Source organism: Aphis gossypii, chromosome 2 (genome assembly GCF_020184175.1).
Source record: "Aphis gossypii isolate Hap1 chromosome 2, ASM2018417v2, whole genome shotgun sequence".
Taxonomy (NCBI): domain Eukaryota; kingdom Metazoa; phylum Arthropoda; class Insecta; order Hemiptera; family Aphididae; genus Aphis; species Aphis gossypii.
The window spans coordinates 1,185,857-1,206,218 of NC_065531.1; the positions used below are offsets into that span (position 1 = coordinate 1,185,857).

Consider the following 20,362-nt stretch of genomic DNA (forward strand, 5'->3'; position numbering starts at 1 on the left):
ACTCGGTAGTCGGTGTCATGATTAAAATATATTGTAAGTCTGCAAGTCTGAAAGATGGCTGAAGCATAGAATAGACCACGGTCTTGTACAACAAACCATGGTTACCATTAACCACGTACTAAGACATATTAAGTAATAACACCAGACATTTGAGATCCACCGAAATTGACAATTGTTTGAATGCCAGACCATTATAATATTATATCTTTAATCTTAGTCCGTGCCATTGATTAACTATTATAAGCGGGCTTCACTAGAAAAATGAAAATAATTATATTATCTTTATAAGTTATAAGAAGTATAATACAAACTGCATTGTACGTGTGCACATAAAAATCTAAAATATAAATTATTATACTATAATATAGTAAATACATGTAAAATATTTTATGAAATAATTAATAAACATGATATGAGACCTTAGATCAGATATACAATTATCATTTATTATTTATACTCTATTGACATGTTGCATAATACATTTATATAAATCATGAACTCAGATCTACAATAATAATATTATAATACATTCTTAGTTCATGATATAAATAAACAGTTTTTTTTCAACAATTCATTGAAGAGTGTAACACATTTATAACTTTTTAAGCTTAATTATTATTTACTATTTAGCTAGTATTTTTTTTTTTAATAATAATTAAATATTTTAGATTCTGAATGAAGCGTTTAAATATCTATAAAAAGATTTTTATATTTATAAAAAATAAAAGTTAGTTAAAACTAAAAGTAGTAACGAATTTCACTTTCTTATCTTGAATATATTTAAATTAAGATTCAATGCATTTTTTCTACTTCCAATCGCGCGCACATACGACATACACACACAAAAAAAACACATATAATTTTAATTTGTAAGCCAATTAATTTAAGATCAAATTTTGACAAAGTTAAATATTTAATAAAAAATGTGTATTTTTATAATTTAAAGATATTTTTCGTAAAAAAATTAATATATTTAACGTATATTATTATATTTTATAGAGTATATAGTCTATAGACTCAATGACTATATATCTGGGACCTATTCACACCTTTCTATGGTAAGTTGGTATGGACTCAAAAGTTTATAACAATTTTTAATAATATAGGTAGGTCGCGAAAGTATTGCGAAAGTAGTTCCTGCGGCACCGTCTGTTAAAACTGAAAAAAAGAAGGTAGGTACCTAAGAAGGTACGTATAATATATTAACCATTTATATAGGTGCCTACTATTAATAGAATTAAAATGTTTAAAATGTTTAGGAGAATTAAGAACCGCCATTATTTTTTTCAAGTATACTATAAATGTATAAATAGGTAAGATAGGTAATTAAAGAATGAGTTTAAATAAGTTAAAAAAAAAATGGCCGTAGAGTATATGAATATAATAGTAGAAAATAATATGCAATTTTCAAAGTAAAAATCGCCCAATATTAGGTATTCTTACAAAATTAAATAAAAATAATTTTTATTTTATTCTGGTTGATAGTTGCTATACTATTCACAAAAAAATCATTACAAATATCTACTTGACAACATTGTATTTTTTTATTTTTTAATATATAACAATAAATATTATATGAATTATTTGTAAAACTAAAATCTACTATTATAAGTAACTTTCAAAATTATTTTAGTATTTAATTGAAAATGGGTTCCAGTATAAAAGAAAATCATTCTCGAAATGGAAGTGAAATATCATTGATTCAAAGCACCAAAGGATATAATATAATAGTAACATTTGACAATTAATATAATATTTAAGTCAAAGAAATATATTAGTATCTATATGTCTGTACCTTTAACTACATATTAAAATAACAGTAAACATATAATAAAAATGTATTGAAATATGACTATTTAAACTAGATATCATCATATAAATAATTAAAAAAGATATGCATTAGCAGATTTAGCATATTTACATTAGTTACAAGAAACAATTAAATAACTCAAAAACACTCATTCAAATGTTGATTTAATTACATCGGCATTTTCAAAAAAATCATTTAACACAATTTCAAGGGAAAAAACGATTTTAATTTAAAAAATTTAATTAGTTTTATCACAAGAGATTATAAACTCCTTATATAATATTAACAACACTATCCTAAAAGTATAGGTACATAAAATACAAAAAATAATAAAATGTGAATAATTTTATTTTTAAAGGAAAACAAAAATGATGAGCATTTTAATAATTTCATTATTTTTAATAAAAATGTACATGAAATCCTATTACACATTATTATTTATAATATTATACAATTTATATATAGCATTCAACTTGTGTATTTTAACCTATACATAACTAGTTTATACAATTAAATTGTAGTACATTAATTTTAAGACGGTTTATCACTATATAATGGTGGGTTACTGAAATATCATTATCATCATTATTCATTACCTACGTTCTCCCAAAAAAGTATAAGTTTTAGTTTTAATGCATTATATTTTCATGTTTTTATTGATATCTAATTTATTTATTTTATTACGTTGAGTTCTTATTTGTATAATTAAATCAAAAATGAATTAACTAATTGACTAGTTAGGATATCATTATTTTTAACCAAAAATAAAAAAAGGTTATCTTAATAATATATCTTATATAACATGCATTAGGAAGATTTGAATATTTTTTAAATAATTCCAAGATAATATATAGATAAAAATGAACAAATCGGCGCATACTATAGTTGCCTCCCAAAATATACGAATATACGAATGCCTCCCGTCCTTATTGTAAATAAAAAGGTTAATTTACACTAGTTGCCTCCAATAACCAGGTAGTTCATAACTATATACGAGTTGCCACCCAAGAATGTTCACACTAGCTGCCCTTTCATATAAATATCAGTAGTGGTTCATAAACTTCACTAAACAGTTCTACATAAATAGTTAATGTTTATTCATTATTACAAATATCAGACTTGGTTAAAAAAAAAACAATGATATAAAAATAAAACATATTATACTACCTATTAAAACTATAGAGTGCAGTAAAAACCATCAGTCTTAGGTATAGTATAATATATTATGGAATAATGCTACAATAGTATTTTTACACATAGATTTTCTGTCTGAATACGACATTTATAAAAAAATTACACAACTATAAAAATAATAAATCAATAAATTAAACAAAATAGGAATTAGTACCTATTATTAATCAATGAAATAAATTTAAGGTAATAATAATATTATATTATAGTATGCATATAATGGTAAAAAATTATTTATAACATTGCTTAGGCTTGAATATTTTAGCTTATATTTGTAGATACTTAAAATTTGATATTTTTTTTTCACTCAGATTTTTTATTTGGGTATCAATTGAAAATCATTTTGTTTCTAATTTATAATCGTCTGTGTAGTTTAGGCTTGTTAGAACTTTGTATTAAAATTACAGCCTCAGTCAGAATTAATTTTAAAACTTCGATAAATTTGTATATATTAGAATGCAGAGACTCAAAATAGCTGTCTATTAAATTTGTTATGGAAGGATTCGCATGCATTGGTTGTGCGATGAATATTGGAACTTTTTTCTGCTCATATATGAGATGGAAAAATTGAATCCTCTGTTATACCTATATGTATCTACTAAATATAATATAATTGTATCAAATAGCAAATATAACAAAAATCATAAATTACAACATTGAAATTACAAACTTATTTTGATATATGATGTGTGAAAATGTTTGGAACCACTTATATATTTATTACCAGACTAATGGGAAGCAACTAGTACTAGACTCTTTTCGTTTATGATAAAACTTAGGGTACGTTGGGAGGAAACTCATATATAGTCGGGAGGTAATTCGTATAAAAATTATGGATCTTTTTGACTTTGGGAGGCAACTAGTGTGCGTCCAAACAAATAGGAAACAATTATAAACTAGGTAGGTAGGTACTTATTGTATATTGTCCTCTTAAATTTTGATTGACTTTGTTTAAACATATTCATATATTTTATTATTATTTATAACCATCTATAAATTATTATATGATTTATAGGATGTACAAAATGATCAAAAAGATACCGAAAATTGTTTAAAAAGTATGTACCTATTATACCTCTATAATATAATGTTATCAAAGAAGGTATACCTAAAAAATATTACTTAGATACCTATCAATAAATTTGACAATTTTAAATTATATTTGCTTACAATAACCTGTTCAGTTCATCTTTTCACTCATTAACCGTGAAAATTTTACAAAAACTGTGGTCCATAAGTTATATTTTCTTATTTCTTTTCATTATCTTAAGGTTAAAGATTACTGTTTTTTAGATTTTAAGTGGAGTAATGAATATATTCATAACCTTTTGGAGTATACAAAAAACTCCATGACATTTAACTTTGAGGGTGCTTTTTATTAGCAATTAGTATAATAGTATGTAGTATTTTAGTTACTACATTAAGAGATCAAAAGTAAAAAATTCAAGGTATTTTTCTCATAATAATCAGGAAAAATTGGTATTTTTACTATAATTTTTTGACAAAATCGACAGTTTTTTAGTTGCAATTTAAAAACTAATAACCGAGTATGCTTGAAATGTTCACTAATTATTATCGTTTTATCTATCATTTTCCGTTTATAATAAGATGTTTAACATTTGATTTTTTTTTGCTAGATTAAAAAGTTTAACACTTTTGTACAAGTTTCTTTATAAGTTGTTATTATAAATATTTAAAAAAGAGTGGTCTAGTGAGTAGCCTAGGATATATATTTTCCAATGGGTGGTGAAAAAGGTGGTTTATATTTAATGAACTGAATACCCTAAAATTAAATTTTGTACATAAAATGCCAACTTAAACAACTGGTGTATATTTCAAGTTTCTATAACTTATAATTTTTAACTTTAACAAAAATCTAAAATTATTTGATGGTAAATCGTTTTTTTATGAGTGAATTTAAGATTTCGTAAAAATTTAAACTTTAGATAAAAATATTTTAATCGACAAACGCTCGACATCTTTTATAATTATTGTAAGTCAAACTTATGAAAAATCTTATATTAAATGTTCAACTTTTAGCTATTTATACAACATATTTTATAAATTTTTAACTACAAAGTAATTAACAAATATTCATGGTTTTGACGAGTTTGTCAGTATTTCAACTTTAAATTTCAAAAGCTAAAAAAAAAGTTATGATTATGTATTCTTATAATTTTTTAATCACTTTAAGATTAAATTTGTATTGAATTTTCAAGTATTTTAACTTCGCCAAAAAAAATTTGATCGATATTTATAAAAAAAAAACCTAACAAAAACGAATACTTCAAATGCCAAAACATTTTGAAAATTAAATGATGTAAAGAAAATTTCAATCTAAATAATTGGTGCAATTTTCAAGTATATGTGGGTGGTTTCCGATGGAAAAGTGAATATCCTTGGTACATTATAGACGACTGTAAATACTTAAAATTTTCATCAAATGTTTATGTTAGACGTTAGTGTTACCTATATACAGTTAAATTTTCAAAAAATTTTGACTTTTTTTGAGTTATTTATAGACCACTGAAATTTCCGATTTTTATAAGATTTTTTTTTTGAAGTGTCGATAAAAAAATTTTGGATGACCAAAAAAACTTGAAAATTTAATACAAGGTTCCTTACGAGTTGTACTTATTGTAACTAAAAAAATTAAAAATCGTTAGTCACCATTTTTTTATAAGCGTTTATAGTTCAAATTTTTACGAAATCTGTCGAAAACGCGAAAATTTGCAAGTAATTTTGAAGTTGAAATATCATAAAAATGTTTTCGTTAATAACTAAGAATTAAAAATATAACACTAAGTTTTCCATAAATTTTCCTTCCAATATCTATAGAGAAAACTCGAAGCATCATTATAGAAAAAATTTTAAGTGCGTTTGAATTTTAAATTTTTACGAAATATCGTAACGATAACAATTTATCCTCAAACGATTTGAAATATTTATTATTATTCAAAAAATATAAGTCATAGATACTTGAAAATTTCACCAGTTATTTAAATTGATATTTTCTTTACATGATTTAATTTTCAAAAATACTGTTAAATTTTCAGATTCGTTCGAAGTTCGATAACTATCATTGGATTCAAATTTAACACTCCTATAATATTATATAATAGTGATCCACATGCGGCACCTAATGTACAGCAGAGCGGTACCCACTTACCCGCTTTTTATTATTATTTACATTTAAACCAACATAAAAATATTAAACCCTAAATTGCAGTTAAATAATTTTTTACGGTTTAAAATAAAAGTACAGTTTATAAGGAGTAGTATATAAGGATATATAAGTACCTAACATTTAGGTTCTTTAAAAATAGGTTTTTGAATAAAAAAAATTTGATTAACCTATATCTAAACTAGGTACTTTTTGATTTATGAGGAACTGTATGTCTTAACTTCATAAATGTATGTATTAAATAATTATTTAGACTGGTAGGTATACTATTATTACATGAAATATTAAATAATGAATATTTAAAAGACACGTTATACTTACAAGTTATTTACTTACTAATACTTATTATTGTCTATTATAGGATTTAAACAAGAATACAATGATTTAATGAAACAAAAAAATGAAATTCGGTCCATTAAAAGTTCAACAAATAATATTGTTATTGAAACAATATCACCTAAGATCTCTAGCAAAAGTATTGAATCAAGTAATATAAATTTATGTTCTTCGGATGAATTTTCGATATCAAATCTAACTGATTTGAGTTCAAACAATACGATAGAACTAGTAGAAATTGCAGATAATAGCACAACGAGTGATTCAAATTTTGATATGTGTAAGTTTATATATAATAATACAATACCATATAATATAATATAATATATCTACATACATCATAAAAAATTTATTTATGATACTACATATAATAATAATAATCTACCAAGATTTAAATATGATAGGTATTAAAAAAATTTTTTTGTTTTCCCCAATAATTTTGAAAATTTTACTTGAAAACAATTAATTTTGACTCTCCAAAGTACCAGTTAGATCCAATTTCCTATCAGAAACCAATCAAAAGTGGTACTGCTCCAAAAGGTAACTGTGGACAAAAAAAATATTATTACAAATACACACGTTGCTCATTCGCTTAGCTCTAAATTAATTAAACACTAAGGCGTATTTTATTTTTAAAAAGTCGGTCAAGTGAGTAATGCTCTGCTGTATGTAGTAAGTCACTATAATTAATGTACTAAATTTGAATCCAATGAGAGGTATCATTGTATACGAAAAACGATTCTGGACGAAGATGATTTGTCAGCTTAAGATATAATAAAATTTCCAGTGGTTGGTGAAAAGGAGGGTTTATGTTTTAATGGGCTGAATACACCAAAATTTAAGTTCCTTTATAATTATTGTAAGCCAAACTTATGGAAAATCTTGTATTCAATTTTCAATTCTAAGACTTATACAAAAAAATTTATGAATTATACCTACAAAATAATTTGCAAATATTCATAATTTTGACGAAGTTTTTTCAATATTTGGACTTCAAATGCTAATAAAAAAAAATTGTGCCCGTGTATTCTTATAATTATTGAATCACTATAAATCATTTATGAGAAACTTTGTATTAAATTTTCAAGTATTTTGACTCGGCTAAAAATTTTTGGCCTAGTGTTAAATTTTTTAATCTTAGATAAAAACATGAAAAATTGTATGATTTTTCAACTACAATATTATTTGAAAATTTTCGTGATTTTGATATATTTTGTAAAAAATTGAACTATAAATGCTTATAAAAAAAAATTATTACTTACAATTTTTGAATTTTTTAACTTTTGAACAACTGATAAGGAACCTTGTATATACCTTATGAACCTTGTCAATATAATTGAGAAAAATTCTGGATTTTAAATTATTTAAACCATCAGATATTTTAATATAGGAAAAATTCAACAAAGATCTCTAGACATAAAATTCACTCCTCTTCTGATATAATAAATATGAATTACCTATGTCCCTAACACATATGTTGACGTGGAACGATGTTTTAGTCAATACAATAGAGTATTCTCAGGTCAAATAGTCGCAATTTGTTATTTGCAAACCTTCAACAATATAATATTATTGTTGTTTCTCATTGCTTTGTTCCTGAATAATACTCATAGTTTTATACATTTACATTATCTATACTACTTTTATTGAATATTTATAATTGTTTTTTGGTTATTTTCAATACTTCTACAATTTTTCGATGTTTATATATTTTCAAATTTTTATTCCATATTTTAAACAAAACAAAAAAAGCCGGTAGGTACATATACCCGCAGAAGTATTGCAAAAGCAGTTCCCGCGGCGCCGTCGGTTAAAACTGAAAAAAAAGGTACCACTGATATTTTTATTACAATAAGTACCCCTTACGGCCTACACGGCTACACCAACTTAATTAACAAAAACTAGAGAGCCTAGATCTATCTAGATCCTTAATCTAGGCTCTCTAACAAAAACTATGTGTTTTATAACCAAATTATAGACATAATAACCATGCATTTTATACCGTATTACAGTTATTTAGTATTTTAGTGCATATAATACCAATTATCAGTTACGAGTTATACCACTTATACCTGCCAATGGATATTTTTAAAATTAACTATAATAAAAATAAATTGAGTAGTAAAATTCAACAAGAGAGAATGAAAGATCTATTATTAATATTTACTAAACTAAAATTAATACTTTATGTTGATGTTGATGAAATTTAAATTAATGGAAAGTAGGAGAATTAGTTTATAATCTTTTTTTATTACAATTATAATATAATATAATAAAAGATAATAAATATGTGTATAATGTATATAGTATATGTATATAATATACATATTATGTATTACACAATGTGTATATTTAGTTTATAATTATATAACCAAGCTTTAAGTTTTTATTATTTTAATTTAATTTAATTAGAGCACTAATTGTTCCAGAAATTTAAGACTGCGCACGCCTATGTTTATTAATTATTATGTAGGTATTATTATAATTTATAAAATACATAAGATATAGAGGTTAGAGGTACCTACCTTAATATGCTTAATATTAATACAATATGAGTAAACTTTTTTACAAATGTTTATTTATAGCTCAATACATTGATAAACAGGAAAATTGTAACAAAGAAAAAATAGGATGTCTTCATGCTAAAAGTATAATAAAAAATGAGGAAAATCGAAAAAATGAAAATATTCTAAAGCATGAAATAAGTAATACATTGTATAAATTGAAAATTTTATTGGAAAATTTAGTTCCTATTAGGTTATAAAATATTAAAATATATGTATGTGTAATGTGTATGTATCTACTACCTACATCACTACATCGGTAGTAAATTAATTTATTATTAATTAATAATATTATGCCATACACTCAAACAGTCATACGCATAACATATGTAGGTAATAAACTAATAAGACCCTATGGACGGCTATAGTATTAGTAAGTAATAACTAATACTAATTCAAAATTATTTCACGAATTCTTTATTTATAGATCCACACGCCGATAAACATGAAAAATGCAACAAAGAAAAAATAGGATGTCTTCATGCTGAGAGTATAATAAAAAATGAAAAAAATCGAAAAAGTGAAAATATTCAAAAGTATGAAGAAGGTAATAAATTAAAAATTTTGTTAGAAAATTGAGTTCCTATTAGTAGTGTTATTTTATAAAACAAGTAGATACATAAGTAAGTACCTAGTGTCCTAGTAATTCAGTATATACCTACATAATTATGTGATTGTTTCATGTCCCTAGGGCCTATAGGCCATGATAACGTGCATGTATACATGCATATCATAAGACAGTACTACATAATATTATAGTGATATAATATATCAGGGGTGGCCACAACTAAGCTCGCCGCTCGCAAGCCGCATGCGACTCTTCAATCAATTTCATGCGGCTCTTGAACCAAACTTAGACTATAATTAAATGTAAATAAATGTTCTTCCAATTGATTTAAAATTAAAAATGTTTCTTCATTATATAAATATTGCTTTACAATGTGGCTCACCTCGAATTAACTTTATACATTTGCGGCTCCCAAAGTTAAGGTTAGTGGCCGCCCCTGGTATATATATTATTGTATCAATAGTGTATTCACGTTCAGAGTTACCTCTAAAATGTTTCAGTTGGGTGACTTTGTATTAAAATGGGGGTTTCGAAAAATAAAAGCAGTTCCGAAATACACATTTTCAGAGTTTAATTTCAAATTAACCCTTTTGATACCACGTGCGCAATACAACCTCCTTTTTTTTAATGGTAAACTATTTTTTTTCAAACATTTTTTGAGTAACAAGTTTTTTTCTAATTCCAAAATTTGCAAAAAAAAACTTAAAATTTAAAACTTATAGGTACTCAAAAATTGAAAAAGTACCTAATAGGTAGAGTGCCAATATAATATATATTATATTATATTTATTATAATATTTTTTATATTATTTTATTTATTATATTTATATATATATTATTTATTATATAGGCTCTCTACTAATAGGTATCTTCAATATTGCATTTGATATAACTGTTTTTAGACAGATAAGATACAAATAATCACTTATTTGTTTTCGTAATATACTTTCATTTTCATAATTTATACTTTTTAAATTATCTTAATATAGGTATTATTAAAACGCGAGGTGATTTCTTATGACAATGACAATTATATCTGAAATTCTACTGGACCGATTTTCGTGATTTTCTCCTTATTGCCATACTGTACAAACAATATATTGAATATTCCGTAGTCTATTACAAATTTTTTTTCATTATACATTTGTAAAACTACAAATAAGAAACACAGTTTACGATATGAAAAACTTTATTAACTTTAACGCACATAGAAAACATTAAAAACGGTCTCATATCCATGGCGTCTAACAAACAACTGAGTACTGAGTACTGACTGCGCTCTGACCAGTGACCAGCCCCGTTTTCTAAGCTCCCTTCCTTATCACTAATACTATCAATGTTATACACATTTATACTCAATAATATCTATGTCCTAACTATCACATAATATTTTAATTGTACCTATCTTGGTAGTAAGTATACTAATAGGTATAAGTGTATAACGTTGAATCTACTGCTGAAAAACTATTTTATTATTTAAAGTATTATAAATTATAATTATGTAGGTTCCTACCTAATATTGAGTTTGAGACTATAAATTTAGTTTAGACCAAGTCTACTGAAAAAAATATATCCTACATAATGTTAGCTATAAAAAGTTTTAGGGAAAGTCGGGAAAAAAAACAGGATTTTATTTTAAAATTATAAATTGTTATAGAAACCCAAATAAACACCCACTATTTAACGCTCTAGCTACTTCATGTTTTAAATTAGATCGCATCAAATTTTATGGAATGTTGGATGGACTTAACAATGAAATAAAAAAAATAAAAGAGTTATTTTTAAAAAATACAAATTCTTATTCATTTTTCAATAATAATAATAGTAATAACCCTATTACTAATCGATCTACCGAAATGTCCGCTGGTGAAGACTTTATTGATAATGAAAAATGTCGATCAATTGAAAAAATGATGCATAAAAACTCCACTGATCATGACTTGTGTTCAAAAAGTAAATTCAATACGAATCAGAGTATCATAAAAGGAGTTTTTCAAAATAATGAAGATTGTATGAATACACAGAATACGTACATTTGCCAAAATGTATTACAGCAAGAGAACGATGAAGAGTTTTATCAAATTCAACTGTCAGACATTAAAATTGAAAACCTAAATAATATGGAACATTTTATCACATGGCAAAACCTATACGTTTGTCAATGTGGAACGATCTATAATAAAAATTGATGTATAGGTACATTTCAATTAAATGTATTATATTAATGTTTATGTATTTTTTCTTTAGGTATAATTATTTAGCATTTTAGCATAGATAGGTATTACACCATGGGTGTAGGTCAAACACCCCCAAAATTAAAGATAAAATAATTTTAAAATAAATATTGTGAAAAACTTATATGTTTTTTAATATTAATATAAATCTAGATCAAAACTCCCTGCGAAATATTTCCTACCTACGCCCATGTATTAGGTATACTAAAATTACAATAAATAAAGTGTGATGCGTCGTGCACTGACACTATAGTGACATTGGCCACTGGCGTACAGATGATATCATTGCGGTTATTTACATTTTACAACCAGCGTAAGTACATGCCTTAAAAAATGCCTAAATAAGCATGCACTTATTTAACTAAAAACTGGCAAAATATGCCTTAAAATTTTCAGAAATATGCATTTATATGTACTAAAAATCTAAAATTATGCACAATGCACTTCAAATATGCAAATTATTAAAAAAAAAAGAAGAAACCATAAGTGATATTTGAATACTTTTTATTGATAATGATGAATTTAATGTCATTCCTACACTCACGTGCCTACTACACACGTCATAATAACGACTGGAATAATCAAGACCCAAGAATAAACCACTGTAAAGGTGCCCACACACTGCAGTGGTAGCAGTGGCGGTGGCGGTAGCGTTAAAATGAGTTCGGACACAATTTTACTGCCGCCCCCAAGACAATAGAACTTTACCGCCACCGCTGCAGTGTGTGGAGACCTTAAAAAACAAATACCTATCAAGAAAATTAGACTATTTTATATATAAATCTATGTATTCCACTAATATTTTATAATAATAATAATATTTATTTATATATTATTATTATTATTATTTTTTTTTTATAATATTTTATATTTTATAACTACTGCGTTATTTTTAATAATTTTACCTTTGCGACAATCCCAATATTTTGAATAGTTACAATGCATAAATATACCTAAATTAGTGTTTATTATCAAATGTTGACCAAAACTACGCTAAATATGCAAAATAAAACTTCACATACATGGTATCTCAAAATGGATTTCAGTCATATCGTCATTTATACCTAACATTAAAATAATAAATATTAAAAATGGTAAATACGACTTAACAAGATTGATATACAAATGCATAAACTCATAAGCCCTGTTTATAATAGTATAAGGTATTAAGATATATCATTTAGCCATTTAGGTAGGTACCTACATTAATTTAAAGATGGAAATATTTAAAAAATATATATAGAACACAACTTTGGAATTCATAATTTATTATAATTTATAATGTATAATATTTATTATTTTACTAGCATTTAAAGCATTTAAATTTTAAACGTTAAGTTATTGTATTATAAGCAAATAATCTATTTTACGTTGGTTACACTATACTAACACTCCAAATTCAGAAATTAATTTATCGACTTTTTCATATAGCCACATAGGTATTTGAGTAGGTACCTACCTATTTTAAAATTTGTCGACAATCGAGTCTGAGTGATCTGTACTCTATAGTGTGTACCATAGTACCAAACTAGTAAGTAGTAATGTTTAACAGTGGCGTAAATACGGAGGTACAACTACGGTGCACTTGCACTCCTTGGCAATATTTAGCATGGCTACTTATGTATTATATTATTAGCCATGATATTAAGCAGGTGCACAGATATACGTTTGCATTTGCTGAAATACTCTAAACTCAAAATATAATTATGTTTTATTGAATTGTTTGATAATTCTTTGATGTAGAACAAGATATTGACGAGTTCATAGCATTGTGTCAGTTTCTGGACGCCATTTAGCTTTAGAATAATTAATAATTTTTTAAAATAAGAATACTGAATAACTATGTAAAAACTAAGAATAATAAATGGAGATTTTATTACTCATCTAATATATTAGTTATTGCATTGATTATAGAATAGTATATTTTAAAATCAATGGTTATTGTTATGTTTGAGCTTTGAACCCCGGAGGTCTCCAGACTTGGTTGGGGGGGGGACTAAGTAACGCTTTTCACTAAAAACTTTATAACAAAAAATATATTATATATTAATATATTATTAGAGGGAGTGGGGGGCTAGAGCCGCGCCTGCTTGTATCTGCTGAAATTTAATAGAATTACTCCAATGAGTAATAAGCAGTATATACATCTACTATACTACCTACCGTCTACCATGAATATTAGTCAATAGAGTACTCTATGGTGCCGGTGTGTAGTCCATAGGCATGCGCAGTCTTCAATTTCCAGTCAAGTCTGGAACAATTAATGCTCCAATACTTGGTCAGTGCTCTTAATTTTTTTTAACACATTAATATACGTTCTAATTGTAAATTAAAAACTGTGTAAATAAAATCAAGTTGTAGTGCACACAACATTAATGTGCTAATTTCTAGGCATATATTTTTGAAGTTAAAAATGTTCATGATCTTGAACATATTGTTAAAATTAAATATATTTATATACCTACATATTATATTTAAAATTTTATAATGCACCTAAAATGATTCCGGTTAAGCTGAGGCTCGGCCAGCTTGCCCCGTGTTCCTATGGTGTGCATCAATTGTATCCACGTCCCACAAATCACGATGGCACAATGAAGTGAAGACTACTTATCTTATAGCCACATAGGTAGGTAGGTTGATGCTTGTACCTCATCAATTATCAAAAGTATAAGCCTATATAGTATATGTGGTATATTGTGCTAATGTAAAAACTTGAAATAACATAAAATGTTTTAAAACTTTCTAATTTATAAATTATTACAACATTAACAACAATACATATTATTTATTAATCGACCCAAAAATAATTTAAATTTAAGTTTCAACAATATTTGAAAAAAAAAATTGATAGATAAGTAAGTAGTTGATTATTACACACAATAATTACACTTAAAGTTTATAAACATAGACATGTGAGGTAATACTTTGTAATTAGCATAATCATTATAATCATTTTTGTAATGTAAACAATGATTTTAATTATTATATTTTCACTGATATGACACCTACAAAATCTTTAAATATGAAATGCAATAAAATGATGTGAACTCATTAAAAATCTCATTATCATTACACTTGAGTAGTTAAATTGTTATTATAAAATTGATTTTATAATAAACATAGTACAATATGTAAGTCAAATTAAAATTTTTAATATCATCAAAAAATATTTTTTTGAAAAAGTGCTGTACAAGTTAATACTTGTATAATAATTAATAAAAGAGAAAACAAATATTCATATTTCAACACTAGTTCAAAATAATAAGCTATTTAAATTTTTTTAAACTAAACAATGGTTGTATTGCTCTCAAAAAATTGTCATGAAATTGTTGATTTGAAAATCGATTAACTGATCCCCTAGCAGCCTTTTGTAACGATAATTTTTGAGTATCTGACAACAAAAGTGCTTTATGTATAGCATGTGCATATTCTACTTCATTTGAAGCTAAAAATCCATTTTGTCCAGCACCATCTTCTATAATTATATCCATTAAAGGTCCACCAGAACGATGTGCAATCATTATTAATCCTGCAGCCATACATTCTACAACTCCAATACCAAAATGTTCATTCCACATTGCATGTAAGCCAATCAACCCTGAAAACATTAATAAAATATTAGTTTCAAAAACTTGCACATTATTGCTATGATGAATTTACCTTCAGATAGTTCATTTTTAAGTTCATCATAACTGATATTCACTTTAAATCGTACATTATTCTCCAATGACAAATGTTTACATAAATCCATCATATCAACAACTCTCATTTCATCTTCTTGATTTCTTGTTGATCCAACAAATACAAGCTCAATATTTTCCCATACATGTTCATTCACAATCTGTCTAAGATGATACATGGCTTTAAGTTGTAGTGGATGATCTTTTTCTGGTCTGAATTGTGCTAAACTTATAATTTTCACAGATTTGGTTTTATGTCTTTCTAACGGCAAACATTGTAAATCAGATGTATCACATGGAGGATAAACTTTGTAAGTACTTAAGGATCGTTTCCAAAGTGTATTGATATGATCCTCAGTCCATGAACTATTTACCATAATAGAATCAGCAAACCAGCCAACTAAACTGTATAGTTTTGCAAATAATTGATAGTATATAAGTTTAATATAAGATATTGTTCTACGTTTTCCTTTTTGTTGTATCACTTTATTTATCATATCTGAGCTTATAGTTGGATAATGAACGTAACAACTGACTTTACAACCACAAATGAGACTAAATAATGGCAGTGTAAAAGCATAACCCATAGTATCAATGTATATATCAGGTTGAAACAAACGCAATGCTTCAAACCCTAAGATGATAGATCCAAGACTTTGTCCTAAAAGGGTAAAATAAGGATAATTTTCGGCTTCCACCCATTTTCTTCTGTGCAGATAAACAAACTCTAAATTATTTGGTAGAGTAATATTAAATCGTTGTTTTGCTCGTTTAATTATTTCTACTGGAGATACTTCTAAGTCACCAGTGTAAATAACAATTTTTACTTTAGGGTATACAGTATTAACAGCATTAACGGCACACCACAGTACACGTTCACCACCTCCACCAGCATTGCAGTAAGGATGAAAAAACGCTATGCTAAATTGAGTTGGAAATTTCCTCTTTTTGCTAACATAGTGCCACCGTAACCCAGCAATTGACACGACCACTACAATGAACACCACAATTAATGAAAATATGAAGTACAATAAAAGTTGGAAATACATATTTAAAAAATTAATAGGTAGTTAATTTTATTTAAAATATTGACATCAATTATATTTTTATAATCTAGTGACATAATAGAACAAAATACAATTGTATAATATTATACGTCATGACGGTATGAACTATGAAACTCAACAACTCAAAAAATTAAAATGTTCATCTCATTCATTGTTTACTTTTTAAATATTATCAATGAACATGTTATCACGATAATAACATTGTGACAGGGAAACTACAGTATTCTAGCAGTAAAGTTCTTATAGTGTTCTGTGATATAACATTTTTTATTTAATATCTATGATAATTGATAACACGGTAAACGGTAAACTTTATAAACATTTTAATTATAAACTTAGATCATATTGAATATTCATCATAATATTATTACAGTATCTATTAACGACTACCGTTGGGTATCTAATACGATAAAACAAACCTAATAAATAATAATATCTTTTATAGCATCTAAAGTTTATTCTGTAATTCTGTACAGCTTACTTATACTGTTTTATGGCTCTACGGTTAATAGTACTTAAGTATAATATGAATTTAATCTAAGACGTGTCCCTCGAAAACTGGATAAAATTAAAAGTAAATATATTAAACAATATACAAATGCAAATAAATAAGTGTACTTATTGTTTAATTTATTTATTTTTCATCATTATTAATAGGACTGTGAATTTAATGCAGTAAAAATACCTTAAAAAATGCATTTAAAATGTCAGATAAAGCAATAAAAAAATTCACTGAAAATTTGTTTTTATATTCATATTACAAACAAAAAAATTAGGTTAACCTACTTAATTTAGGAATTTGTGACTGTAGTCATTTATGATTATGGCAATAATCATAAATAACTACATCACTAATTCTCTACTTTATCTTGTTAAATTCTAACCAAATCAAATATAGTAATTACACTCTTATACAGCTAGTGTAAAATATTATTTTATAAAATATGAATTTTTCGTATGGGTATAGCATGTGCAAAAAAAAATATATGATTTAAAAGGCCAAAAAAATTAAAAATGTAAAATAAAAGTTTTGTAAATAAATTTATTGCCTCTATCCAAAATACTGTATGACCTATATTTTCCAATTAAATGTGTTTAACTACTATGGATTAATCTATATTATTTTAGGTATATTGTAACTACTAGTGGCAGCTAGGCCACTAACCGTAAACATTTTTTAAAATTGTGAAAAAAGACTAACCTTGGTTAGTTACTAGCTAGCTTTCTACAATAAAAACTACCTCACTGCTTATAATTTTACCACAAAACAAAGAATAAGGATCTAAAAAATAAATAAAAAGTTGGTAATTAATTTTTTTATTTGTTAAGACTTAAAGTAAGGAACAATAATATTAAAAAGAATATTTTATAATTAAAATAAATATGATTAGATATTATACATTTTATCCAACTGAATAACAATAACATTAAGTTCTACTTATTTTGATATAATACATAAACGCAGGAATTTTCACAGCCTTTTAACAAACATGACCTGAAAAAAATATTATAAAATCAATCTAATGTATGTGGTGCTACAATTCACATACACATAGTTCTAATTACAATTGTTAAGAAATTTTTAAAAATCATTCCTCTCAATAAAATTTAGATAGGTGAAATTAAAATGACTCTTCTTCAGTCCCAACTATATAGGGTGATTTTTTTATCAAACAACACTCATTATTTCAAAAAGTATTGACTTTTATCAAAATTTAAGATCCATACAGTTCTAGAATTATGGAACTGTTCCATATTTTCACCCTTATATTTTTTTGGTAAACCACTATCAACTTTTGATTTTCAAATGACAACCTATACTTAAAATTTCATAAATTAATATGGCTATATTTTTATGAATTATTACATTCAAATTTTCATTTTTTCATAAATCTGTTGATGAAATATAGCTTCTCAAAGTTGGGTAGTTTTGGGAAGTGTTTATTGAGTGTATATGTGTTATAACTTGTCAGTAGATAATTAGTAATAAGTAGAAATATTAGTCCAATTAATTATAACTATAAGACAATTGATAATAAGCTATATGGCAGGTAGTAACAGGTACAACCACTCTCCACTACATCATAGGATCAACGATATTGAATTCATTATTATTATAGCTACTGGATTTTACAAATAAAAATTCTATATCTGACGGTGCTAATTAGTACTGATGTATAATACTTTAACACCTTCAAAAGCTATAACCAACTTTGAGCAGCTATAACTTGCTGATGCATCAATGTAAATAAAAAATTTACACGTGAAAATTTATGAAAAAAATGGCTTAATTAATTTATGCAATTATTAATATAGATTTCCATTTGAAAATCAAAAGTTGATAGTTTTTTTCTATTAAATATAGGAGTGAAAAATTAAAATTGTATAGAGTAGTAGAAAAACATGTATCTAGAAATTTGAAAAAAAATCTATACTTTATGAAGTAATGAATGTTGTTTGAAACAAAAATCACACTGTATAGGGTCAATCAACTACCTTAACTTTGTGCCATACCTTCATAGTCCTCAAGACTGTTTCTTTACTCATATCAGCTATATTTATATTGTGCAAATGTTTAGATTAGTTATCAAAAATAATATATTAATATTGTAAAGATATATTTTATTTAAGTGTAATGCTTACTTGTTATCAGATTTCAATACAATGGTAGGATACAAATCATGTTTATCTAATTTTGATAATTGATTTGCAATGAATGTTACGTGTCCACTAATTCCTGGTGTTACTTCTCCTGAAGCTTAATTTTTGAATAAGCAATTATAGAAAGAAAAAATCAAAATAATAAATAATAATACTTTATAAACTATAGCACTTTTATAACTCACAAAAAATACACAAGCCTTTGGTGTCTGATACCAAAACACCAAGTACATTTTGTTCAGATTGTCTGAAAAAAAAACCAATAAATAATCAAAAAAAAATTGAAATATTTCAATTTAATTGTACAGTAGAACACCTCTAATTTGTTACCTTTAGGACTTTGATTATGACTACAACGCAGAAAAAGGTCGGTTTATCAAAATATACAGAAAAATTGTATTTACATATTTACCACAAAAAAATTGAATATAATCATTATACAAATGTAAATATGTAAATATGTACTAATACATATTAAGTAAAAAATTATTTAGAAAAAAGTCAGTCATGGATTTTTGTTTAGCAAATTAAATTCCAGAAGGAAGATAGCTTTTATATCATCTTTCACTAATTCCTCCTCAGATAATGTGTTATCCAACAGAACTAATAACACGGGCAGGGAGCTGTTTCATAGTAAACAGGCAATTAATTTTGTATACCTATTGGAAAATCGAAATGTAATTTTGAAATATTCATATCAATAGCATTATGGTTTGAATGTTTGATCAAACAGTGGCAGACGATTGATGTTCTACTGTATATTGATTGGAAAAAAATACCTTAGACTCAGATAATAAACATAATATTATAATATCTTCTAACATGAAATAATATAATTTATAAACCATCATTTTTGTAGCTAAATAATACTCATAAAATGACAAACATAATCTATTAGACAATAGTAATATTTTTAATACTATTAAATTTTATAATATAATATTAAAGATTTTTTAAAACTTATTGATAGTAGGTATGCCTTCTAATTTTAATTTAAATAGGTATCTTACAATTTTGAAACTTCTTCTAATACGTGCTTCTCCATTTTTAATATTTTATAACAAGCA

General features: G+C 25.4%; 2 protein-coding genes across 2 annotated transcripts; one reads left to right on the plus strand and one right to left on the minus strand.

The window, feature by feature from the left end:
• Positions 1–1,536: 1,536 nt before the first annotated feature.
• LOC126550365 (clustered-asparagine-rich protein-like) lies at positions 1,537–11,879 on the plus strand. The gene is made up of 6 exons (XM_050201748.1): positions 1,537–1,730; positions 4,017–4,059; positions 6,547–6,801; positions 9,107–9,226; positions 9,513–9,632; positions 11,367–11,879. The coding sequence occupies exons 1-6, from the start codon at positions 1,647–1,649 to the stop codon at positions 11,840–11,842; spliced, it is 1,098 nt and encodes a 365-aa protein (XP_050057705.1). The 5' UTR covers positions 1,537–1,646; the 3' UTR covers positions 11,843–11,879.
• Positions 11,880–15,019: 3,140 nt separating this feature from the next.
• LOC114131686 (GDP-Man:Man(3)GlcNAc(2)-PP-Dol alpha-1,2-mannosyltransferase) lies at positions 15,020–16,809 on the minus strand. The gene is made up of 2 exons (XM_027996983.2): positions 15,548–16,809; positions 15,020–15,485 (listed from the first exon to the last, which is right to left on the minus strand). Exons 1-2 carry the CDS (start codon positions 16,614–16,616, stop codon positions 15,154–15,156), a joined length of 1,401 nt encoding a protein of 466 aa, XP_027852784.2. The 5' UTR covers positions 16,617–16,809; the 3' UTR covers positions 15,020–15,153.
• Between the last annotated feature and the right edge of the window lie 3,553 nt (positions 16,810–20,362).